The 26,733-nt window shown below is 42.4% G+C and overlaps 2 protein-coding genes and 1 long non-coding RNA gene across 3 annotated transcripts in view; 2 read left to right on the top strand and 1 right to left on the bottom strand.

Moving 5' to 3' along the window:
• The first annotated feature begins 61 nt into the window (after positions 1 to 61).
• Positions 62 to 16,516, top strand: LOC137301118 (uncharacterized). The gene is made up of 3 exons (XR_010958228.1): positions 62 to 258; positions 2,244 to 2,380; positions 13,974 to 16,516. It is a non-coding gene; the product is annotated as an uncharacterized lncRNA (long non-coding RNA).
• Positions 2,564 to 25,384, bottom strand: szrd1 (SUZ RNA binding domain containing 1). Its single transcript, XM_067970543.1, has 4 exons — positions 24,829 to 25,384; positions 19,364 to 19,413; positions 14,402 to 14,650; positions 2,564 to 10,096 (listed from the first exon to the last, which is right to left on the bottom strand). Exons 1-4 carry the CDS (start codon positions 25,018 to 25,020, stop codon positions 9,994 to 9,996), a joined length of 594 nt encoding a protein of 197 aa, XP_067826644.1. The 5' UTR covers positions 25,021 to 25,384; the 3' UTR covers positions 2,564 to 9,993.
• Positions 25,084 to 26,733, top strand: part of zbtb17 (zinc finger and BTB domain containing 17) — a 27,451-nt gene continuing 25,801 nt past the window's right edge. Inside the window, exon 1 of the mRNA XM_067970541.1 lies at positions 25,084 to 25,258. The gene's annotated coding sequence lies outside the window, so the exon portion shown is untranslated. The remainder of the gene's footprint in view (positions 25,259 to 26,733) is intronic.

The following is a 26,733-nucleotide window of genomic DNA, read 5'->3' as shown; positions in this document are numbered from 1 at the left end:
GCCGATTCAGGCTCCCGCGGCATCACGGGATATTGGAGGAGGCGCAGCCGACAAAGGCTCCCGCGGCATCACGGGATATTGGAGGAGGCGCAGCCGACAAAGGCTCCCGCGGCATCACGGGATATTGGAGGAGGCGCCGCTGACGCAGGCTCCCGCGGCTTTACGGGAAGTGTGAGGATTGGGAACGTGTATAACAAATTGGGATTTTGCTCATTGTTTGATTTTAGAAAATAAACTATTTTTTCAAAAAATTGAGAGGTTAAGTATAAATTGCCTTACTTTATTTTCAGCAGAAAGGCAAACTTGTTGACTGTCCACATATCGTTATCAAATTTCTAGTTACATTGGGCCTTGTTGGGTTTTAAATTAAATAAAATGCGTATAAGCGCGCAAACTGTTTAAGCGGGGGGGGGGGGGGGGGGAAGAAGGTGAATTAGTCCAAATACACAGCGATCTGGCGCTAGAACCTCCAAAGCCCTGATCAAGGAGGGGGAAAATGAACTAAGCGGAGATCAATTAACGCAGTTCAGACTATGGCTGGTAGGATTAGTACCACTGCAAGCTGATCAACTGAGCCAGAGCCCGAGCCCTCAGTAATTTCCTTTGCTTCTTCTGCATAAGTCTTTATTAAAATTGGTAAATTTTCCTGTTAATTAGTATTCCAGTGACCAAAACACCTGTTAATCCCCCCTCTTCGACCATATATAATTCCACTCATTCCATAATTCAATATTCTCATTAATGTTTACTTATTTACATACAATATTGCGTAGGAACAATTTCAATAAACAAATTAACTCCGCCAAAGGTCAAGTCATACGGACCAGAAGGTTTCAAGTTCAATTTCTGTTCTGTGCTGAGTTAGCCGATCTCAGCTAGAGCAGCAGTTGGCACACTGCAATTCGCTGCAATCAGAGTTCCAATGATCCCAACATTCGTGGATACCAAGTGAAGATAGAATTAGGTTCTCCCAGCAGTCAAATAGTGATAGCAGTCAAAAAGTAGTGGCACTCATGTTTAGGTTCAGGCATAAAGAATGGCCACTTGGGTGCTTTAGAGTAGGAGTAAATACCTTCAGAAGGGAGGATAAACAGACAAGGAAAAAGTAATCTTGGCACTTGGGGATCAGATATGTAATGAAAGAGCTATCATTTAATCAGTTTATTTTCTTTTTGCTTATTGTACGATCACTCTGCATTCTTCCAACTCTAGCCTCTTGTCCACCCCTTTCCCCCCCCCCCCAATTCTATTCGCTCTACCATTAGTAGCCCTTCCTTCACCTGCCTAAGCCCTAAATTTGGAAATTCCCTTTTAAACCTCACCACCTCTCTTCCCTCCCTAAAAGCTTCGTCAAAAGGTAGGTTTTAGTCACCCCACCTAATCTCCCCTTCTTTGGCTCAGTGTCAATTTTATCTGACTACGCTTCTGTGAAGCACCTTGGGACTTTTTCTATATTAAAAAGGTATTATATAAATGCAAGTTATTATTCAATGCTTAGTGTTGGTTCTCATTAATGATTCCCATTTTAATGCAGTGATCTGTCCAGGAATATTTATACATACAGCTGCTCAGACACATGAAGATCAAAGCTAGATAAATCGTAATACAGAAAATTGTCTGGAAATGAATCATTGCATTAGAGAAAGTGAACTGATTTTCATCCTACACTACCCCTAGTAAAGCTGCTGAGCTAATCTATCCAATATTAAAATGTCACAATCAGTTTAATCATCTGAATACTCTTAATAGTACTCCTAATAGCTTTATACCATGCTAATCAGGTAGCTGTTACAATACAGTATATATTGTGCATCAACTCAGGCAGAATGGATTGCTGTCTTACTACACTAATCTTGACATGTTTGGTATAGATATAACATGAATGGGGACAGTTGAACTCAGGAGAGAAAGGAACAGAGTTTGGGAGGAAGATCAGAAAAACAGAATCTCAAAAAGCAAAGGCATGGAAATGACAAGAGACATGATCAAGAGTTACACATCTCATCTTTCTATTCTGCCAAATACATCTACCTAAATGCTATCCCCAATCGCCTTTGGCACGTTAGCTATTCTAAGGACGCTTTACTGAATTCAGACACAGCAAAGCATGCAGAAATACACAGATCAATCAGCATCTTAAAAGACAGGTTAACATTTCAGGTACAGTTCCTTCATCAGAAGCATTCAGAGTTCTTACAAAGAGTATACACCCAAAATTGAAACCTATTCTTTGTTCTTTTCAGATGCGTCAGACCTGCTGAGAATTGAACCTACAGCGGGGCTCAGTAGAGAAAGAGAGGATTCAAACTAAGGCAGGAAGGAAATAAGACTGCTCTGAGCAATCCTGAAGGTCTGAAATATGGCAGAAAGAGCCTAGCAGGTTGAATATCCTTTTCCTATTCCTATATTCTTGGGTTCCTTTTTCAATCTCTCACACTCTATTCTACCTGTCACAAAAAAATATACTGGAATCGGAGGGGAATGGGTCTGTTTACTTTAAGAAACATTCCTCAAATCAGACAAAGAACAAATCACACCAAAAATAAGGCCAAACTGTTGAGGCTAAACTTATAAAATTTTACTCAAAATATAGTTAACTTTGCCAGTCAGTTATAAACAGAAGTTGTACAGATCATGCTCAGCACTCAGACCAGAACTTTCCTTTTGCTGAACGTTGTATGAAAATGCTGCTTCAAGGGGTCCAGATGATTTTGCAGGATACAATATAAAATTAAAAAGGAAAGCAGTAGCAAAAGCATCTATTTGTTGATAAAGATATTATACAGGCAATTAAAAACAGTATTTGCACATCTTTCCCAGCCTTCTTGCAAATATAAAGGACTAATAAATTCAACCAAAAAACAGCAGCTGTTAACACTGAATCCCACAAATGTTACATTATGTGTACATTGCCAGTAAATAAAGACAAAATACAGTGATAGACATCTTACCCGACAATAACCTGCTAGTCAACACAATCAAGAATAATTTACTTTAGATTCTGCACTGGTATCCAACAGTTGTTTACATCACTAACCAAACAGCACATAAGAGTGCACCATTTCCACTGACTGAGTGCAACAGCATGCAAGGACCTGATAGACACTTCCACTGAGTAAGGATTTTGCAAGCTTAAAGGGGCAGTTTCTTCATAAAGTGCTCCAAGAAACTTTGTTTTTGTTTGGTGACAGAGAACAGCCATTCTGGTCAAGTGTCCCAGTCAAAGCATTTACAGATCTTTCTCTTTCAGATGTTGACTGACCAACTGTGTATTTCCAGGATTTAAGGAGACATACAATTTTTGATGCAACAAGGTCACAGATGAGTGATGCAATTTGTTATTGCATCATTTGCCCAAATAAAACATTTTTTCCATGGAGATGATGCCCTTTAAGAACCTGCAGAGTTTATAAATGAAAACCAGTAAGTTGAGGCAATTTAATAAATCTCAGGATCCAGGTGAAGTCACTCAAGCTCCTGCAATGTGCAACAGTCTCATCTAAGTGAAGCCACAGCTGCACAGAACAGCATCTTTTCTAGTCAGGTATTGATCTGACAACCGCAGGTGTGTAGCATAAGCATCCGTCTGTATCCACCAGGACACCTAAATCCTCAAAAGGTCCTAATGAATGGACAGTAGTTTTATTATGCCACATGGGTCAGGTGAAAGCTGCAGCAGACACACCGAATTTTGCCTGCATTTACTAATAAGGTGCAAGCTTAATAACCAAACCATAAGTCCATGAAAACTAAGCCTGAGCTCCTAAACCCTTCCGAGTCAGGGCAACTCTAAGATGAATCATGTTCCCAGAAGTAGCAGCAGGACTGACTTGGAAAACTTCAAGGGGGAAAATTAGTGGGGGTGGGGGCTAAAGTTATGAAAAATGAACTGCATCGATAGCAATAAAGCAGCATACTCCCATAATAACCCTCGTAATACAACCATAAATGCCACTTGTAAACCTTGCTGGTTTGACATGCATCATTGGTCCTTTTGCTGGCCTACACTCAGCTTTAAAGAACCACCACAGCATTACATCAGAGAAACCATTGTTTAAAGGGATAGATTTAGAACATAAAAATTTTTTAGTTCATGTACTTACTCACAAATTGAGACTGGACATATTGATTGCACTAAGCCAGTAGTATAAAACTGAAGGAAATGTGCACAGGAGCCACTTTGTACATTATACCTTAAGTCTTTCTGCAAAACCCTAGAATCCTTCAGTGGTCCAAGCTTATCTATCAGACTAGTTTGTAAAGATTTTCATTTTTAGTTCTTCTCTCCTTCCCCATTTCTTTGTTTCCTCCCATCTGCCAAGTCAGGAGTATAAGACAGTTCAGTTCTCAGCCATCTCTAAGTGCATTCTAGGCACCACCACAAATGATTTCCCAAGATGTTCACTTGATTGATGTGGGGCTTCCTGGCAAGTTCCTCCTTGCTCTGACAGACTATATATGAGTGGCACATGTCATACTTGGGATAAAACTGAACATGATCAGACTAGAAACCCAACACGTGTCAAGAATCCAACATTTCAGCATCTTAGCAACAAGATATACTGACCACAGTGTAATGGAAATCATGAGCCCCTTTATATTACTATCACTTACTAACTGAACCCATCAAACACATTGAGCATGGGGAAGCCACCTTCCACATGAACTGCTGCCACAGTGACAACCAGAATGTTTGAAGAGGTCAATTCTACAAATCCTCTCTACATTTAGCAATCAGCCTGATGACCTGTTTCTCTGGTAAAGGCAGAGGTGGTACTCTTTCATTAGCTATTTTGCCTTACATTCAGATGTAGTAGTCCATTAGCTATGTTAAGACTGCAGGCCAATGCTCTACAAGTCCAAATTCCAGTCTATAACATTCTCTGCAGAATGAAAGGTATTGGCAAGTGACACTGTTGAAGCACAACTCCTCACGATGCAGTCCTTCAAGAGGTCAACTGGCTGTATTGTCCCAACCTTCTGACTAGGGACAAGGTGACTGCTAACATTGGGGGGGTGGGGGGGGGGGGGGGGGAAGAGGGAGAAAAGGACATTGTTGTTTTACATTTAAATTGGGAACCACCTAAATCTTCTTCAGTACTCCTTCCATACATTTAGAAAAAAAAACCCACCTCATTTCTAAAAAAAGATACCTGGCAAGTAAAAAGCTGCAATATAACCAAGGGGTTCCATTGTTCTTGAAGAAACGTCCTCCCAACCTCAAATTATTTGGCTACCCATCACATACAGAAATTTTGCAATATAGTTTTGTTGTTCAAGCTGCTACAATGCCAATGATAATCACAGGACACTTAGTGTCCCTTGTGACATTATTGAAGGTCCCACAGTATTTTCAGTAGATTACAAATTCCACCCAGTGTATTAAATTCCATTATAATCTGTCTTCTGCTCAGACACCAGTTACACACAATTCAGATGTTAGTTACCTTGAGACTCAATACAAACAACCTTTAAGTCAACATCAAGTATGAATTTCAAGGTCCATTTTCACTTTTTTGCCAATTTGCCAAATTTAGTTCAGAACTTGTCCATTTGCGAGCACTAACAACGGGGACGGACACCCCTGAACCAGCTACTTCCAAGTCACACGGAATGCTGGTACATCACCAATATCTGGCTGTTTGAGAGCCCGGATCAACTTGGTGATTAAAGTAAATCTCTATGGGAATTAAGATGAAGGCCACTAGTTTACCGTTTTCATGAAAGAATTGCACAGAATGCATTCCCCAAAAGACTAGTAAAAATCTGGTAATCGGATATAACCAGACAGAATTTAGCTTATTCAGTCACCAAAGTGGCCCTGATTAAGATACATTAAAAAAGGGACCCACACTTCTCAAAGGCCTGGAATCCAGTACTGAGCATGAAGCTGCCCTCTTCTGTTCACCAAACCAGCTGATCTCACAATGAAACAAGAGCCTTTCACATGGCTTGAAATGTACCAGTACCACTTTTGCATCTCTGCAATAATTTAATTATTGATTTTTTTGTGATATCTGTGACAGAGAACAGGCATAGTGAGAGGACAGCAGTCTACATCAGATGCCACAGTTCATCTGCAAATTGACACCCTCCCCCTTCATTACACAGCTCCCTGTATAACTAAGTTTAGACTCATTATCGCTTGATAATTATCCTTTATCCACTGGCTCCCACAAATACTTTACTGGCCAATTGGGAATATAGGGCAGGTCCAGTGACAGCAATATGCTCTGATTACTGTCAACTTTACCATATATTGTTCACGTCACTGATTTTTTACAACGTACCCATTCCTATGGGTCAAATCATACCTACTAAAAAGGAAGATTCCTGAAATTCTGGATGGCACTGCTCTACCATACGCAGGTCTGTAACAACAATTCCAAACAGAAGAGTCTGATCTCAGCAAAGCTTTCTGGGAAGGTGATGGGCAGGGGCCAGGTATTAGCCCTATTGGAGGACAGGTAGGACCATCATTCTGCAGTCTCTGAATCAGCAGAGATCAGAACGTCAATAATTTCACAAGGCAGGACAATCTGTGTTGACTTACTTCATTAAAAGGGGTTAAGTTAAAGGGTTTCATTTAGGACTTTCTCCACACTTTGACAGACCCCATAACATGCAAAGGTTAACAAGATTCACAACTGACCACATTCAGAAGTCTCACTGAGCTTCACTGGGCAGACTGTTCCCCCAATCTATCACCAGCCTTTTTATCTGCATCCCATCCACAACTCCCACTGACCTACTACTGAGCTAAAACTGGTCTTTAACCGTTGCCCTGTCTGCAATCGTACTGAGTTGCACCCTGATTTTGTTCAGAACACCAAATTCAGCATCTGCGGTTGTTGCTTATATTTTGCTGATAAATGGATATAGTGCGCAATGTTCTTCAAGCCCATTTCGATTCCTCCAGTCCAAGCAAACTGAACATGGCACCTCTTCCACAGACCTGGTCACAAGACTAGTGTTGACTTTGTCACTATTTCATTCTGTCTGTACAATACCAGTGTTTGCAAACACATTTCTCCTCCTCGGCAATGACCCTCAAGTCCAAAAGACCACACAAACACCAGAATGTTGCACAACGCATTTCATACCAGTGCTAGCTTTCTGCTGTAATCTACTATACGTTTGCTCAATTTGTAAACTATTTTTTTTTTGGCTTACCATTAGACACAAGGGCTTTGAAATCAATAACTGCAAGAAACAAAACCAGAGCTTGATAAAAACTAGTCGCCTGATTGTAATTCTGGCTGGGAAATATAAAACTATTACCTGCTTGATTAATCCGACTGTGCTTTTAGGTACATAAATATTTGTACTTCTCTTTTTGTAGCAATATAAAATTCCCCCAATCCAGTAGTAATCTTAAATTTTCCATCCTCATCCTTCCTCTCCTGAAGGCATTACTCAGGCTTGGGTACAGTTCCACAGGCAGTACCTCGTATAAGTGATGTGCGAGCTGGACAATGTGCACCAGCAGGCTATTTGACTGGTGGTGAGGGGGGGGGGGGGGTGGGGGAGAAAGAGAAAGAAAAAGAAAAAGCAGCAAGATTACAACTGAGCCCATGCCCACTTCTAATGGTCAGTGAATAACCACTCAGAACAAAAGCCTTGGCCAGACTTTCCCCTCCACAGAGGCCACTTGTAGAGCCACCACTGCCATGGCTGAGGTTGGATAAAATTACCACCTTTCTGGTTGGTATACAACATCACACAATGTATTAACCCACAGAACCAGTGGGAGCCAGCCATTTAATCATTTAAAAAACAAAATATATTCTGAAGGATCTCAGGCGATTGTTTCAGTTGCACCAGGTTCACGAACACCAGAGATCAGGTTTAGTGTCAGTCCATTGATCAACTGACATGCTAGGTTGCGTAAAAACATCTCACCAACTAAGTGACTAACATCTCAAACCTGGGAAGAAGTTACACAGGAAAATAAAAAGTGTTACATTAGCTTAGAATTTAACACAACTGCCGGGGAAGCACCTTGGATATTGCTCGTTACAGAAGTTTAAAATACTTCTAGGGCCTGACACTTTGCAGTTTTCATCCTGGCTATTAACAGCATTTGAAGCCCCAGTCCAAATCAAATTATTCAACCCCAGTCCAAATCAATTGAGCTGTATTTTATGCCCCAGTCAAATAATCTGATGGCTAGCATATTGCGAGGCGGTGCTAGCAACTGTATAGGAGTAAGGTGGCTAATGTTTTTTCCAAGCACTGGTTCAAATGTACCAAGCTTCATCAATTAATTTCCCCACCCACCCCCCAAAGCAGTATTTTGTTCGCAGGCAGACACATATACAGAATGCACACGTACACAAACACATATACGTGCGCATGTGCGCAAACACAAGACAGATGGCTGCATCAGCTCGCGTGCGAGCCATACAAAAAAGAAATTACATACGTGCCCTTAACATTAGATGGACCTAGAAAGTTTTTTTTGAAATTCTACAAAATAAAGGCATTGCCTTGAAAAATACTAAGAGTATGTAGTAGTGATGGGCAATAACTGCAACACCTTGCTTTAGTGTCATAGAGCAGGGCGCAGAACGCACACAACCACCAGAAGGGAGACAGAAACACAGTACCAAAACCTCAGGCTCCACGACTTCGCCTCAACCCTTTTAGCTTCTCTAAGGAACATATAATTTGATTGAAACCATTTTATTTCCCTTTTTAAAAATTTACATTTATTTCTGTCCTTCTCTTTTCCGCCTATTCCTTCCCTTCATGCAACTGGGGAGGATTCCAGATAGAACAAATTGGAAACCTTCCCAGTTTCTGGCAGTAATACTGCTCTGCACTGACCCACAATGGGAGCAGCATTAACTACAGGCATGACCTTTGCTAAAACATCCTCTTTTACAAAGAGATTTTCTACTACTGCAAGTTATACCTATCCTGCAGGTTATACCAAAAACCACCACACACAAAGCATGGCTGGTGAATTTGAGCATAAGGCAGTGCTGGAATAAGATCACGTGACCACAGCATTATGCAGCTTGCACCTTAAGTGCTACCCTAATGGGCCATATTTTTAATCTCACCACATTAGTTTTCAGTGTAAAAATAAATCCTGGTGGTCAGCTGGGATTTGGTCACTGCAGCTAACCACATTCAGGTGGATGAGATACAGCAACATTCGCGGCCACTATTAGAGCTTTTCTCTTTTCCCACCCCCTCCTCGGCTAGTTTTCCGTTAACCAACGGACTTGCTCTCTTACTATAGATGGGAGGACAGGAATCTGACAGGAATTGGCTGTGCAACAGACCACCTGCACTACTGAACACAACTGCTCTGTACCTCTTGGTCTGCTGTGCCAAACAGCCCAAGCCTGTTCTCCACATTCCTTTTGTGGATCATTAAGTTCTTGTCCTGTTTCTCCAGATAGATGTTTTGAAAACATTTATTTTAAATACAACCTACAATAAATAGCTAAAGATGAGCCAACTTTAAAATGGGTGCATTTCTGATGGATTTTTTTTGACATACTTCGCATAGTAAGATAATTACCCTTGAACGACTATCCTGTGGCAATGGGCCAGATTGGAAGAAACCAAAACAATCCTGTGAAGTGTGGGATGAGAAAAGACAGACAGCACCCATCACTAATACATAGTCAAACTCTTTTCCGAAATTAAAAGATAAAACTATCGAACATTCTTAAACAGTATTATTGCTGGAGCAAATTTCTGGTTAGAAATGGCACACAATGTATTCTTGGCCAGTCTGATTGCAAGAAACCTCCCCCTCACGGTTTCCTTGGAGAGCTCACAGCAGTGTGCCAACCACAGTGGGCGGAGCAGGGGTCACAGTGCGCAAGGAGAAAGGTCACAGTGGGCGGAGCAAAAGGGATCACAGTGCAAGAGAAGCAGATCAGGTCCTCTGCTAGAGTCCGTTTTCTCTGTCCAACACTGCACGCTCGGTCATGGAGAGTTCTGTTTTACAAAGCGCGCTCGCTGGCCCACGTTTTATCTGCGCTGTTTGAAGCCTTGTGTACCATCAGGGCCCAGGGGCTGTCGAATTACACTGCTCTGCTGCCTGGTCTCCTCCAACTGGGTGATCTTGGTTGGCCTGAAAAATAAAGACAATTAGCTTTAGCAGGAGTTAGTGTTGGGTTCAGTGCTGTGAATGTCCAAGTTCTTACTCATGCATACTGTTCCAACTAGAATTCTGAAGGTAGATGACCAGACTGCCATTTTCAATATTTAAGAGTCAGGTTGAGAGATGATATTTATCCCAGAAAGATTGAAGGTCAGGAGTTGATGGGTCCTTGAATACTTCAATCATGCTGTGTTAACAAATGGATATGATCTAGCATACTAAGTGAGGCAGCAATATATAATAACAAATGCAATTAATTATTTGAAGTGTCCAACCTGGACTCCACCCAGTACTTTCCAGTGTCCAAATGAAATGTCAACTGCCTTCATGGTTCAACCGTAGCTACCCAGATGAGTTGAAAGACATATCACCATTGTCCTCTCTCCCAAAAATCTCAACGACAAGGTTCCTCCACGGATCTTTCCTTTTACCAAATCGTGGAACAGGAAGATTTTTTGAAATGCTTACTTTAAATACAACATAGGGTGAAAGATGAGATAACCTTAAAATGGAGGCACTTTTGATGGAACATCAGCACAGACAACCGCCTGAAGCATGCTTGAAAATTGGAATCAGCGTAATCTGTTTTCAAGCCAATCACACACTTCATCTCCCTTTGCTATGTTTTAGCAAAAACAATTGAAAACACCTAGAGAACAGGCTGCAAACCCTTTGCTCACTGCATCAAATTTAGTCGATAAGATGATTTTAAAAAAATCATACCAAACATAAATCTATACCAGGCAAAAGAAGAAAAATCAAGAAGATACCCATCTTGAAGGGTCGTCTTCATTCTTGGAACGAAGAATCTCCCACATACCAAAGAAGTCTAATCTAGCAGTACACAAGTGTAGTCCTGGTCCGGAAGAAACCAGACAAGAACAGCCTGTCCAGCTGCTGTCTATTTAAAGATATATCCCTAGGCCTAGCAGAACGGCTTTCAATATGGTACAGATTTTCTATGTTCAAGCCAATAATGGAAAATGCATTTAATCATTTAGTCAGTTCCCATATGCAAGTAGTACATTCTGGTGTGTGTGTCTGTCTTATAAAGGGACAAAATCACCCAACTTTACAAACTGACCTAATTCTGTCAACACTGGCCTCTTCTACCACATTTGGTGCCCTATTGCCGATCCACAAAGTGTTGGGATAAAAAGATGGGAGTAGTGATTTCCTGTCACAGGTGGAATTCTCAAATCACATAGGGATATACTAGCCAAACCTAGCATGGCTTATTGACCATGAGTGCCTGAAGTAAACCAACTCACCTCACTGAAGTCACAGTTAACAGTTCCAGCACAACCGTATGGCAAAGTACCATAAGGCCCCCCATAGTGTGCATGGACCTTACCCCAGCAAGAGGTCCATGGCTTCAGGAGAGAAGTGGAGGAAAAGATTTTTATAAAAAGACAATTATGGCGCTGCCTGTACAAAGACATCAATTAAATGTGGACCAGAGCACCAGAGCTTGAAAGTACAAGGTTAACTACTTGACCTGTGAACTTGTTAAGTGTATCCTTTGAAATCGGTCCATCAGAAAATGAAACTATTTTTAGAAAGCTCAGAAAACAGATGATGGACAGGAGATAGTGATTAAGTAAGTTTTCTCAAAGATTTGGAAGAACCTTTCTGAAATGTGGCCCTTGCAGTCTCGCTGGAGAGAAATGTTTCAGCACTTGCATAATCTATCCATTGTCTGAACATGATTAGATATATATGTGCTGAAACCACATGAAACTTCAGCAACGTCCTATTGTATACTTAGAAGCAAGGATCCTTCAGGTTTGTCCCAATCGGCAACTTTAAATCATTTGAGGCAGTGACTATTTTGAAATCTCTCTTCAGGGAAGTTCTGTAGGAATGGCCATGGCTAGACAAAGCTGGTGGACCTTCTTGAATCATGAAGCAACAGGTTATTTAAAATAAATCCTTTCCCAGGCCTGCTAGACTCTGCTCATTTCAGCTCCGAATGTCACTTAAAGTAGAGCACCTCAGGTGTTCCAAATAGGCAATTCCTTGAACTTTGGGAGTTCCACTGCTCAGTCTCCTTGTGCTGACTATTAGGCCCTATTGACTAACAAGCAGAAGTAAGTGGCTCCCCACTCAAGTATCTTGAGAGATGGGACAGGTGACATCACTGCTTCCAAATTAAGTCATTTGTGTACACTGAACCTCTGGCCAGAAATTACTGCCAGGATTCAGGGGACACCTGGGATGAGCAGAACTCCTCTCTACTCTTGCCAGGGTACAGTTCCATGGCCCCTAGCAGCCATCCCTCATATGAGCCCAGACAGCAAGTACTGGCAGGCTATTTGATTACAAAGAGCATCACAGCCAAATCTAATTCTGCTCTTGCTCAGTGTCCATATATGTACACTTTCCAGCAGGAGTCAATGGCTAGTAATTAGGAGTGGGAACTATTACAAGTTTCAGATATTCTCTCTGGTTCAGTGGCGCTGGTCACTACCATTGGTGGTCTCAGTGTCTTAGGTTCAGGAGGACACATGTACTGTCCAATATTTAATCATGGGATAGTGTACTTGGAGCAAAACAATGGTGCATAACAGCTTTCTTCATAAAAGGAGATCTGCCTGGACCTTAATGACCATCCTCTCAACAGACCTCACCAACTAACTGTATGCAGGAGGTTTTCCTCTCCTTTTTGTTACTTTAGAACATAGGAAGTGGGAAGATTGTCCCTCCAAATTCTTTCCCAATGATTCGCCAGTAAGCCTGTCAATAAGACCGACTACTTCCCCTCCCAAGAGTGGTTTCTTGGCAGACACTGCATGCTGGGCTCAAATGTATATGGTCATTCCAATGATAATGGGTGCGAATGTTTATAGGAAGTCAGAAACAAGATAATGAATTACCAACTGTCTCCAGTTGTTGTGAAGCACATCTTCAACGCTTGAATCATTAACATATAAGCTCCCGTGTCTCTGACTGCAGCATAGGGCTGGAAGGAGAATTTTAAACCTATGCAAAATCCAGTTTAATTTAACACACACCGTTTCAATGTAACTCATTTACAAATCCTTATTATGGAAAAAAAGTCAAAAATTCCAAAACGGTACAGAATCCTGACTGATTTTTAAAAACATTTCCCTAGGTAGCAGCCCAACTATATCCCAGCTGAGATCTGCTAACATCAGTGACTGGCAATCTTTGCCTTTACCCATTGTGGGAGCCCTGAGGAAATATTTCTGAATGCTAACCTTTTTCCTCAGATGAAGGGTGATCTTGGAAAAGTGTGAGCAATCAGACTACATTTCATACGAGGATCAGTGTATATCCCAAAGCCATCTCCATCCTGACAGGCTTGTCACCAACCAGTACAATGGAAACGGCACCATAATCTGATCATAAAAGTCAAACAATTGTGCCTCAGCATCATGGATGCCTTGTCACTAAATAATTCAATTGGGTCTTTCCCAGACATGAGAAAGGTTGACACAAACAAGGAAAAACTGTTGACCAGTGACCTCATATGTTCCCGCTTTTCATTCCTTAGGTTAAGTACAGCCATGTACAATCAAATGCAGCACCAGTCATTGCTGCAGATCATAACCATTGCTCCCCTTTTTTTCCCAGAAAGCGAGTGCTGCTAATGGTTCTGCTGTTGCCATTTACAGCTCTAGACCCATCTTTTGTTTCTTTACTTATCCCATTAACGCCCTCCTTGTCTTGCACCATCATCCCTTTTGTCATTTAAATCACTCCTGCCCTTCCCCACCTCTTTCCCTGGCTCTGTACGTGCTTAAAAACTGTTTAATCTTCAACTTTTTCCAGTTCTGACGAAGGGTCACAACCTGAAACATTAACTCTGTTTCTTTCTCCACAGATGCTGCCTGACTTGCTAAGTATTTCCAGCCTTTTCTGTTTTTCCCAGCATCCACAATATTTTGCTTTTGACCAGTCAATGCTTGATGGCTTGATTTGTTACACTAGCCAGTGGCAAATTTCGTCCAGTATAGGAACAGTGACCCGTGGAGGAAACCTTGCTCGGTCCCATGATTCATCTCAGTTCAGCAGCCCTCCCAGGCGGAGTTCAAGTAGTCTCTCTGGGAACTTGCATTCTGCAACATGACAACCAGGCATCACAGGTACAGTGTCATGCTACATTAGTCAACTTGTACCCCAGTGAATGACTAAATGGCTGCTAGGCTGAACTTGAGAGTCAGCTACTGTAAATGGATCAAAAACACACAGCAGAGAACTTTGGAGTTTTATCCATTGGGTAAAGGCTGCTCCCCATGCCCTGCCTTTTACCTGTCTGTATTGGTTTTATCCTCTTCTTCAGGACTCGCACTCCCCAGGATCCGTTTTCTTGCCTCTGCGTATTCAGCTTCTCTCTGGGCCAGTGACTTGACTTGTGGTGCAGGTCTCGTAGCAGAGTGCGGCGTGCTGACCACCCCGTTACTCGTCGGTCTCTTTAGAATGCGGATCTGTGGAGTGCAGGGTATTGGGTGGAGGTCATCCTGTATGACGATGGGACCTTTAGGTGCCAGCTTTGATTTCCTGTTTAAATATAAAACAGCATTAAGACTGACTTTTTGGAATCTCTTCCCCCTCTCCCAATCCCTAATTGGTAACAGTTAATGTTTTGTCAAACAAGGAAAAAGGAAAGGCAGCGGCAGCTGGGTCGCAAATCAAGAAATGATTGTGACAGAACTTGAACCTGAGCTGTACTAAGGAACAAAAGCTGCGGTAATGCTCAGCATGTAAGAGGTGACTGTGCACCTGTGGTTGCCACGAGCAGGCTGTGCACCCAGCCTTCTCGTCAGGCTAGGTGGACAAAGAAAGGGGTTGAATTATTTTTTTTTTAAATTGCCATAACAAAAAAAGCCAGGCCTCCCCCATGGCTCAATGGGTAAATTCAGAGAACACTGATGTTGAGGCAAAGATCAGAAGTTCCCTGGCCTGTGCTGAGCCTGCCAATCAGCACTATAATGTAACCCTTCTGTTCTGACTTTCCAAAATCTAAGAGAAATACCAGGTTCTAGACCATGTTCAATACACCTCCAACCTCAGATTACTGACATTTCTTCATTTTCATGATTACAAACAATGACAAACAGGAAAAGACCCTTTGGTCCATCCAGCCTGTCCCACACAATTGTGATAGCTTGTGCTTCACAATATATACACTCCGCACCCCACCCAAAACCATGTGATCTCCTAATTACAAAGTGATTATCCCATTTATTGGTAGCAGCCATTAATCGCTAGGCTGCAGTGCAGGGGAGAGTGGAATCATAAGCAACTTGCTTTGACTGGTTACAGACTTTTTAGTGAAACTTTGTGTTTAAAAGTAGCTTTCTGCTGGAGAACAAACAGGTTCTTTTTTGCAATATAGAGGATCTCCCATGGCCATGCTCATGGTAAATTGGAGTGTCATACCATGAAATGCCGAATTACATGCTGATCAGGTGAAACCATATCCTTTTGATTCAACACACGTGCTGTTAAGTAAACACAGGGTGAGGTCAAAGTTTAATTGCTCTTCAGGCTGCAGAATACTAACTTCCTTTTATTTTTCTTAAATCATATCAGTCAGGGGTTACAGACATTCTGGCTCTGTCAATTAAGATATTTTCAATTGCAGGGTGACTGTACATTCCAAATAACTGCCTTCATCAGTACTAAATAGTGCATTATATAGGTCACAATCCTTATTTGGGCATCACCATTCTGCGACTCAAACTTGCAGCAATATACTTCGACCCCAAAAGGGACTGAGAAGTCACCCACCTCAGGCCTACATTTACCTGAATACTTCCAGCATAAAGTAATCTGGCTTCTTGAATGCATGATTTCTACATCCTTTCCTTCAATTTATCACCCCAACCTCTTATCCACTGGAAACCCATACTGTAGTAAAGTTCCACGAGCATTGGAGACCCACCAGCACCTCGGCAAAATGGTAATTCTTCATGTGTGAGTCTAGCAGCAAATATAAGCAGACTGTTCCCTCTCTCTTCTCTTCCTCTTCCCCTTCCTCTTCCCCTTCCCAAAAAAAAAAACCCAATAGCCAAGTCTAATTCTCACTTCTGGTTAATTTATTGTACAGGTTTTCAAGCTGGGATCCTAAGATTTCTGTCCACCTGTCATATGTCAGCATTTGTTAATTTACTAATGCATTATTTCTGTTGCTGTATACTAAATCATTTTATGCAATTGTACAGTACTATTTTCTTTTGGAAGTGGGTACAGGAGTCCTTTGTTATTGGCAGACTTTCCACCACACAGAAGTTTGAAAAGCACTGACACAAAGCAGGCATGGAGATGACCACTGGACAATGATCAGGATCAGAAATCGCTGGCAGATTTTTTGATTCCACAAATGTTTTGTTTAAAAATTAAAAATTTCCCGTTTCCATGACAGTTCTGAGGTTGGAGTTACTAACTTCTATTACCACTGCCAGTTTTTCAACTATTGTCAATGTTATGACTGCCATGTTTTACCATCCAGTTTCACATCATGCCAGAAGGAGAGCCTGGCCCTGTACACATTGGGTAAAAATGTATTAGCAGCTCCCCAGGTCACCGACTGTCATGTTAGTTCAAAAACGTGATTCTTCTGAGCTAATTTATACTTGTGCTGATAAATAACAGTTCCACAATGGGCCTTGCCCACAGATACACTTCCTACACCACAAGATCCATAGTCTGTTGCTCAGTACTTCAGCACACTCCTCCAAGAAAGGACTTACATTTACATAGTGCTTTATCACTTACCGATCATTTTACATACACGCAATTACTTTTGAAGTGTCGTAGACATTGGGCTAAAGTGGCAGCCAATTTGCACAGCTAGATCCCACAGCCAGCAAATGCAATGAATGCCCTGTTAATCTGTTTCTGGTTGTGTTGGTTGAAGTTGGCCCAGATAATGGAAGAACTCTCTGCTCTTTGACTAGTGCCATGAGATCCTTCATGTCCATCTGAAAAAGTCAGTTTCATGTCCCCTCCCAATCAGCAGCAAATTTAAGCAAGCTGTTCAATTTCCAGTATTGTATGCAGATACCCAAGTCAGAAAGCTCCATCTGGAAATCTGCGCTGGAAAATTACAATCGGCTTGTTTAAGTATTTCCCTTCCCCTAATTTTCTCTCCTTGTGTCTGGTAGACACTGATTCATTCTGGGGTACAGTTCCACTAGCAGCATCGGCCTTCCAATACCGCACCCAAGTATCTATTCTTCATGCGAGTAGAAACATAGAAAATAGGAGCAAGAGTAGGCCATTCGGCCCTTCGGGCCTGCTCCGCCATTCAAAATGATCATGGCTGATCGTCTAACTCAGTACCCTGTTCCTGCTTTTTCCCCATATCCCTTTAGCATTAAGAAACATATCTATCTCCTTCTTGAATACATCTAATGACTTGGCCTCCATTGCCTTCTGTGGTAGAGAATTCCACGGGTTCACCACCCTCTGAGTGAAGAAATTTCTCCTCATCTCGGTTCTAAATAGCATATCCCATATCCTGAGACTGTGACCCCTGGTTCTGGACTCCCCAGCCATCGGGAACATCCTCCCTGCATCTAGTCCTGTTAGAATTTTATATGTTTCGATGAGATTACCTCTCATTCTTCTAAACTCCAGTGAATATAGGCCTAGTCGACCCAATCTCTCCTCATACGCCAGTCCTGCCATCCCAGGAATCAGTCTGGTAAACCTTTGTTGCACTCCCTCCATCCTTCCTCAGATAAGGAGACCAAAACTGCACACAATACTCCAGATGTGGTCTCACTAAGGCCCTGAATAACTGCAGTAAGACATCCCCGCTCCTGTACTCAAATCCTCTTGCAATGAAGGCCAACATACCATTCGCCCTGCTTACTGTTTGCTGCACCTGAATGCTCACTTTCAGCTACTGGTGTACAAGGACACCCAGGTCTCGTTGCAACTCCCCTTTTCCCAATCTATCACCATTCAGATAATAATCTCCCTTTCTGTTTTTACAACCGAAGTGGATAACCTCACATTTATCCATATTCTTGCCCACTCACCCAACTTGTGTAAATCACATTGGAGCCTCTTTGCATCCTCCTCACAGCTCACATTCCACCCCAGCTTTGTGTTGTCTGCAAACTTGGAAATGTTACATTTAGTTCCCTCATCCAAATCATTGATATATATTGTGAATAGCTGGGGCCCAAGCACTGATCCCTGCGGTACCCCACTAGTCACTGGCTGCCACCCAGAAAAAGACCTGTTTATTCCTACACTCTTTCCTGTCTGTCAACTAATTCTTAATCCATGCCAGTATATTCCCCCCAATCCCATGTGCTTTAATTTTGCACACTAACCTCGTGTGGGACCTTATCAAAAGCCTTCTGAAGATCCAAATACCCCACATTCACTGGTTCTCCCCTATCTATTCTACTAGTTACATCCTCAAAAAACTCCAGCAGATTTGTTAAACATGATTTCCCTTTCATAAGCCCATGTGAACTTTGTCCAATCCCGTTAAAGCCTTCCAAGTGTTGTTATCACATCTTTTATAATAGACTCTAGCATTTTCCCCACTACTGATGTTAGGCTAACTGGTCTGTAATTCCCTGTTTTTTTTTCCTCTACCTCCTTTTTTAAATAGTGGGGTTACATTTGTAGACAGTGAGCACGAGCAGGATATCTAGCTGTGAAAACCACCATATCCATGCCAGATCCTGTCCTCTCCGCACTGTTCATATGTGATCTCTGCTGGAAATATTGCATAACAATCAGGCACCTGAACGCTGGCTGATTTTTCACCTCTCTAGCTCAAGGGCACTGAGGCTCAATTTTTAAGGTGAAGAAGGCAGTTAAGAGGGGACCTCAAAGTATATGGTTTAGATAAAGCAAACCCGGTACTTCAAAAATTAGGGAAGTAAGACCAAAGTACATTAAATTAGTGGAAAGCAAAATCAAAACTTATTAGGAAGAACAATAAATGTCCGGAATAATCCTCCAGGAGAGGCAGTAGAGGCAAAAACATAATCGAATTAGAGTAGGCTGCTGTGATAGTTGAATTAGGATACTAGAAGAATGAGCTTTGATGAGCTGAATGGTTATTTCTCACCCCTGAATTTATTCATGTAATGCTGCCCCAGCTGAGATCAGCTAACGCAGCACTGACTGGGGATAGAAACCAGGATTTTCCTCAGTTTTAGAATCAGGTACTTACCAGTTGAGCCATCAGGGGGAGCCAATAACAAACAATTTTAGTGATTTTTCAGAAATAATTCTTACTTTTCCTTCTGTTGGATCTTTAGTTTTGCTTCCAGTCGTCGCTCAATTTCCTGCAAGAAAGGAAAAACACACACACGTAAATATATACGTATACACACAAAGGTGCTCTGTAAAACAATATTCAGCTGAACACCTAGCTGTAGACAGAGATGGACACTCAGCCCAGTAATGATCAGCCAAAGTGGATTAGCCGGATTTGAAATACATTAAGCAGCCTGGTAAATATGATGGTGCGAAAACTATCAAAAGAAAAATCTATTTCACCAAATAAAGTCAAAGAAACGAGTAGAATAGGCAAGTGCCAGTTTAGTGTGCCACAAATTATGTGTTGATTGAAGTCGCAACAGTCTACCACCGAAGTGGGGTTTAGAAGCATGGCAGATCTGACAGAAGGCATCGTGCTTCTTGATTTATGGCCATTTTAAAATAGAAAATGAAAGGTGCTTGGGGACAGCAAGGATGATGCAGCATTAGCTGTGCTACTAGGATTGTTAAAACACTGCAGACCTCCTAAAGGGGATGGGAAATAATTGCTCTACCAGAAGTTTGTCTGCAGGTGCATTCACACTCCACAACACCACTTTACACTAATTATAAACTTGGATTGTAAACTAGGAGTGAAGATATAAACTGACCCCGAAATGAAGTAGGACTCACTTCTCCAGGGATTCTCACTTTGCTTAATTTCAGTGTCAGGACAGGCCCCTGGATTAAGGAGCTGGACGCAGGCTGCATTTACACTAACTACAACCTCACGTCAATGCTGCAGTTAGTGTAAATGCTCCCTAAAATGACCTGTTACCAGGAATGGCAAACCAGTCACTGGGAAAGTCATAGCAGTTTCAACAGGACATTGCCATTTCAGTAAAAAGATAACACTCAAGTTTAGAATATCAGATCAATCATTTACAAGGAAATTCACTAATGTACCAACAGTCCTTCTGTATTGCACTAAGGCAGCTACTTTGTGTATGTCAGTTATTCAGCCACTGGGGGTAAGCCCTTTTCTTTCCTTGCTCAACATCCACACGTGCATTGCCCTCTCTATACCCCAAAAGGCGCGACGGCGAATTATAGAGCCCTGATGTATGCAAAGAGGCTGCATATCATTGAACAGCATCCATTTCAAATGTATATTGTGCACCATCTATCATTAACATTTAATATCTGAACTGTTACAGGGCTGATGAGCAATTATATAAAAACAAAACCATTAAAACATTATTGAATTCAGAGTTTCTGGATCAAAAACAGACAAACCAGCCCTGACCAAAACCAGTTATTCCCCACTAGCCTGAGCTAATGAGGGAACCCCCTCCCTGGTAATACCCAGACACCAATCCTAATGTCAAGCACTTTTACAATACAATCCATATTTTTTGCAATTTTTATTACATTTCCTTCCCTTGCTTGGGTGCACTTCCACAACACTTGTACCTCCCCAAATCACACTTTTTTCCATGTGTTGATGGCTAATAGTTTCATCAGTACTGCAGTTGATGGTTCATTCTCTTTTCCATTAACCCAGTTTCTCTGTGCTCGCTCTCTTTCCCTATCCAACCCGATCTACTCTTCTGCGGATTCTACTTTACATTCCATTTCTTGTAGATCACTCGCCCTCAGTACTCACGACCTCCATTCATCCTGCAGTGCAGTGCAGTGCCTGAATCACTACATCTTGATTTCCTCAGTGTCCTTTGATGGGCAAGGAAAATCTTATTTATTTCAATTCTTCAGACAGTTTCTTCATGTCTCTTGCAAGTTTAACAGCACCTGTCATCTTGCCTTGGATAGCTCCACCTTAAGTCTATTTTCATCTGTTCATACTCTAGGCCGCATTATCGCACCACACCTCAAATGGTACTCCCACATAGAGAAAAACATTAGGGCAGACTTGATGGACTAAATGGCCTAATTCTGTGCGATTACATTCTACGATCACCTCCACTGCTAAAGCTACTTCCAAAAAGCTTGACCTCCTCTTTTGTGCCAAAAAGCTTTTTCTTTCAACAACTCTTTAGTGCCAGCTTGGCTCAATTGGCAGCACTTGCCACAGATTCTGAAGGTTGTAAGTTCAAGTCCCACTCCAACTTAAGCACATAATTTAATATTGACACTCCAGGGCAGCAGTGAAGGAGAAGCTGTCCTTCAGATGAAACATGAAACTGGTTGAAGAGCAGAGTCTTCTCCTGGTGTCCTGGCCAACATTCTTCCCTCAATCAACATCACCAAAAACAGATTAACTGGTTATTCATCCAATTGCAGTTTGTGGGATCTTGCTGCATGGAAATTAGCTGCCACATTAGCCTATGTAACAGCTACTTCACTTGAGAAAATAATTAATTGTATGTAAAGCACTTTGGGATGTCTGAAAAGCATGAAAAAGTGATACGTTGCAAGTCTTTCAGTTCTATAAAGCCCATTTAATCCAAGATTAGAATATTGCTCTCATAACAACTCTCACATACGACTGGAATGGATACAAGAAAAAGTTTGTAGTCGGATAGGTGACCTGTCTTTTACCTCTAGCCGTAATCTTTTTTCTCTTCTCATTGCAACATTTCTGTTCTATTTTAATGGCTACCACTATGATCAGTGCTCCTCTGAACTTTCTATGCTTGTATAATTTTATAATGAAAAAGCAAAAATACTGCAGTTGCTGGGAATCCAAAACAAAAACAGAAAACATTGGAATCACTGAGCAGGCCGATCAGCATCTCTGGAGAGAACAGATAAGCTAATGTTTCAGGTGTGAACGTCTCAAACATTAAATTGTCACTTCTCTCCACAGCTGCTTACTGGCCCACTGAGTATTTCCAGTATTTGCTGTTTTTGTTTATAACCAGCTGTCAGATGTTGCAGTATCCAGGTTTCACCAACACAACTAAAAATCAAACTGTTCAATCGACCTTCCAGAGTCCAGGTAGGTCTGAGTTCTGAATATTCTAGATATAAAAATAAAAAGGAATATAACTGGATATCTTGTATACAAGATGATAAATATATTTCTACTTTGAGCTTGCTGGATTGTCCAATAAACCATGGTGCAATGTTCCGTTTGTATTGAGGCTGCAATGTCTGCAGTGGAACCTCAATTATCTGCCATAATGAACAGGACATATCTGGTGGAGAGTCAAGAATCTCCAAATTACTGTACATTGCTTTTGCACTGCCTTGCCTTTCCACACACCTCAGTCCACTCCAGCAGAACTCAGCTCCATTACGCATGCCTAGCAAGATTCTCTGCTACAACAGCTGTTCACCCAGCTCCACACCCTAATGCACTTGGCAACAACACCAACTACCAGACAGCCAATCAAAATCATTCCCCTAAAACCAGCAATGGTTTCCCTCCTCCCCAGCTACAGGGACAATTCTAAAGGCAGTGTGTGGTTAGGTTGGCAGCCTATACTATACCAATCTTAGCAGAGCTGTCAACTTTAAAACTCACATAGAGCAATCTCAGGAGTGAAATTAATCAAGCAGGCTCTGCATTGATTTTAAAGCTAGCAGCTCTGCTGAGATCAAAGTTGTGGGGGTTACTGGCAAGATCACTGAAGGTGAGCACATACTACTTTCAGCACCAAGCTTTGTAATTGGGGCACCATGACTGCTGTTGGGAGAGCTGTGAGATCAGCTGTCACACCCTAGCAGATCTTGTTGGCAAATCACATTGATCTCTCTTTATCCATGAAAATTCTCATGAATAACCAGGGACATGGATAATCAATGCAACATTGCACATTACAACACAATGGCTTATTTAACACAAACATTTTTTCCAGGGAATAAGATCCTTGGAACTCATCTCCCCGTCTTTCCCTTCTTACGGTTTTCAGCCTTGGTGGTGTCCTGCACTATGGGCTTTTACCCTTCACCTGGGTTCAATATAAAAAGAGCATTGGCCACTGATTGCATTAAATGGGCCTTCCATAATATCCTCTGGACCTGAATGTTGACAGACTGAAGAGGTAGGGTCTCAAGGAGGGTACTGTACTAGAAAACAAATCTACCTGTCCTAGATACTGCAGAATCAGATAAGGCTCCCTGAACAGGTTCAAAACTCTCAAATAATTAATACTCCAAGTTCTTTCTATCATGATCTTCGATTGGCCATTTAACTACCTCAAATACAAGTCTTATAGAAATCTATAACTTTCCTGTTTGTCAGCAGGTCAGAGTGGTCATAATTCAAATCCATCTCTAGGAAGAGACTGAATTTCTCAGCTTAGTTATCTTTTTGCCAGCAAGAAAATTCTGCTATTCTTATAGAAGATGAAGGAAAAATTTTATTTTAATACATTTTTAAAACAAGTCATTAAAGAAATGAGTTTTGATCAATATTTAAATTGTCACTTACACTCAACTGCACTGGAAAACCTTAAGGGACATAGGCTTCATGCAACATTGCTTTATTTACAATGGTGCAAATTATGCCATAATACATCATTGCATGTGCATCAGTATGACAAAAACAGATTGCCAGTTCTAAACCACTATCACAAATACAATACAGCTTTATTGCACAATTTATCTAGAATGTAGGCTTTTCCTACCCCTTCTGTATGCTGCTGGGCAGAACTCTGAAGATGCTGTCTCTCAATGATAATCAAGTTTTTTTGGTAATTTAAAGAATTGGATTCTTTACATTGTTGGTTTCAAAAGTTTTTGCTAATAAGGGATTTTTGTACAGTATTCCCATTGCAGAAGCACAACCCTTGCTTTTTTTAAAAAAAAAGTTCTACAAACTTATTAAATAATATTGAGGGGAAGAGGTGGAAAAACTTCAAAAGTATTTGGTTTGGAATCCAGACAACCGAGAGTGTTGACTTCAATTGTCAAGTGAATCCCACAGATTTTTCACTATAATCTGATTTAAAAATATCCTAAACCCCACTGCTATCCAGCAGCTAAACTCTGCATTAATTTGTTCTGAGATACGCAGCTTTCTCTTCCAATTATCGTCACTGGAAAAGTCATCACCATTACCCCCACCCTCCCACCTTTCGCCAAGAGAGTGAGGTGGGAGATCCGCCTGTCCACTTCTGGGAGTTGGCAGCAAAGTCCGCGCCTCCCGCTGCAGTGGATACATTACCTCCATCGCTCTGGAATCCGCATCACTCGCTTCCAATACCTTTTCTGGTCATGTTATGGTATTTAGTCTCCCTACTGCTGCCAGCGCTGACTCCCTACTAAAGAGTATAGCAGTTCCAAGCTACTGCAGGCCTGGGCCCAGGCCTTGCCCTTGCTCCGCTCTATTGCCCCCTCACTCCTTCTCATGCCGCTTCCCCTGCTGCCTGCCCCCACACTTGTGGCCGACACTCACTTGGACCCTTTAACTGTTGCACACTCTGCTCCTACTTAACTCTCGGGCCTTAAGAAAACTATTTAACCGCGTCAACAAACCACGAGACTGGTTTTTAAGAAGCCCCAGCCTCACTGTGGCTTCATCCTCTGCTCCTTACCCCACTATCGGCCGCTTCCTCCCAATTATCCGCGATTTCCTCATCTTCCATTTTAGCTTCTCGGCTCACTCGCCCCCGGCCGCACAGCGCACGCGTAAAACGCTCTATGCGCAGGCGCAAGACACGGTCGGCCAGAGACGCGCACGCGCTCAACACGGCACAACGGCGCCCGGGGGCAGTGGGTTCGCGCATGCGCAGTTCCGCCCAGTTGGAGAGGATTCGTTTGTGCGTCCCGGTTCGAGCGCATGCGCTCTAGCGGCTGCGGGAAGCCCCGGCTATAGCAATCGATCTGTGAGTGAAAAGATGGCGGCGGCAGGGCCCAGCTAGCCCGAAGCAGCGGCACGGCGAGCGCGACAAACCTCGATAGCAGGCCCAAGAGAGGGCGGGCAAATCGAGCCGGGACCCAGCAACAGCCCGTGGGGAAAGAAAGGTGAGGGTTAGGCTGGAGTGGGGGGTCGACAGCGCGCCTCCGAAACTGACTGAAGGAAAGGGCACTATGAGGCAGAGGGGTAGAAGGAGGCCGCGGACTCGCCTCCCGCCGCCATCATGGAGACGAGGCAGGGTCCGCCAGGCGCGCTCAAACAATGCACGGATCAATAGATACAGAGAGGGTTAATGGAGCCCAGAAACACCAATACACTGATCAATTGATAGAGAGCCAATAAACAGAGGGATAGAAGGACAGAGGGGCAATAAATGGAGGAATACCAGGTCAGCGGTGTAGTAACCAAAGACATATCAGCGCAGATGAGTAATAACCAGAGGGAGACACACCATGGGGAAAGAGATGGACAATGAATGAGGAGACATCAGGGCAGAGTGTCAATAAACAGGGAGACACCAGGGTGGGGTGAGCCGATAATAAAGATATTCCAGGGCAGGCGGGGACAGTAAAGAGAAACGCCAGGGCAGAGGGAAGGACAATATACTGGGAGATAACAGGACATAGAGACAGTGAACGGACACTGAGAGAGAGAGATAATTAATAGAGAGATATGCACTTAAAGAGAAGGAGGCAATAACAGATACACCATAGAATCAGAGAAAGGTTACAGCAGGAGGCCATTCGGCCCATCGAGTCCACACCGGCTCTATGCAAAAGAAATCCAGCTAGTCCCACTCCCCTGTCCTATCCTCGTGGCCCTGCAAATGTTTGCCTTTTAAGTTCTATCCAGTTCCCCTTTGAAGACCATGATTGAATCTGCCTCCACCACCCCCATGGGCAGTGCATTCCAGGATCTTAACCACTCGTTGTGTAAAAAAGTTTTTCCTCATGTCACCTTTGGTTCTTTTGCCAATCACCTTAAATCAATGTCCTCTGGTTCTTAACCCCTCCGCTGGGAACAGTTTCTCTCTACCTACTCTTGTCTAGACCCTTCTTGATCTTGAATACCTCTATCAAATCTCCTCGCAACCGTTTCTGTTCCAAGGAGAACTCCAGCTTCTCCAGTCTATCTACGTAACTAAAGTCCCTCATCCCTGGAATCATTCTAGTAAATCTCTTCTGAACCCTCTCTAAGGCCTTCACATCTTTCCCAAAGTGCAGTGCCCAGAACTGGACACAATACTCCAGCTGTGGCTGAACCAGTGTTTTATAAAGGTTCATCATGACTTTAATACTTTTGTAATCTATGCCTCTATTTATAAAGCCCAGGATCCGGTATGCTTTTTTAACCGCTTTCAACCTGCCCTGCCACCTTCAATGATTTGTGCACATATACACCCAGATCTCTCTGTTCCTGTACCCCTTTTAGAGTTGAGCCCTTTAGTTTTTTTTGCCTCTCCTCGTTCTTCCTACCGAAATGTATCACTTCACATTTTTCTGCATTAAATTTCATCTGCCACATGTCCGCCCATGCCACCAGCCTGTCTATATCCTCTTGAAGTCTATCACTATCCTCATCA

Source organism: Heptranchias perlo, chromosome 32 (assembly GCF_035084215.1).
Source record: "Heptranchias perlo isolate sHepPer1 chromosome 32, sHepPer1.hap1, whole genome shotgun sequence".
Classification (NCBI taxonomy): domain Eukaryota; kingdom Metazoa; phylum Chordata; class Chondrichthyes; order Hexanchiformes; family Hexanchidae; genus Heptranchias; species Heptranchias perlo.
This window is presented reverse-complemented; position numbering and strand designations above follow the sequence as displayed.

What these genes read in the sequence shown, in the direction of transcription:
- szrd1 (XM_067970543.1), bottom strand. Translation starts at nt 25,020, where the DNA reads ATGCGCGAACCCACTGCCCCCGGGCGCCGTTGTGCCGTGTTGAGCGCG. An exon ending in AGGAAGCGGCCGATAGTGGG is followed by an intron (nt 19,414 to 24,828) that starts GTAAGGAGCAGA and finishes CCTTTCTTGCAG; the next exon opens with GAAATTGAGCGACGACTGGA. An exon ending in GATAAAACCAATACAGACAG is followed by an intron (nt 10,097 to 14,401) that starts GTAAAAGGCAGG and finishes TTTATTTTTCAG; the next exon opens with GCCAACCAAGATCACCCAGT.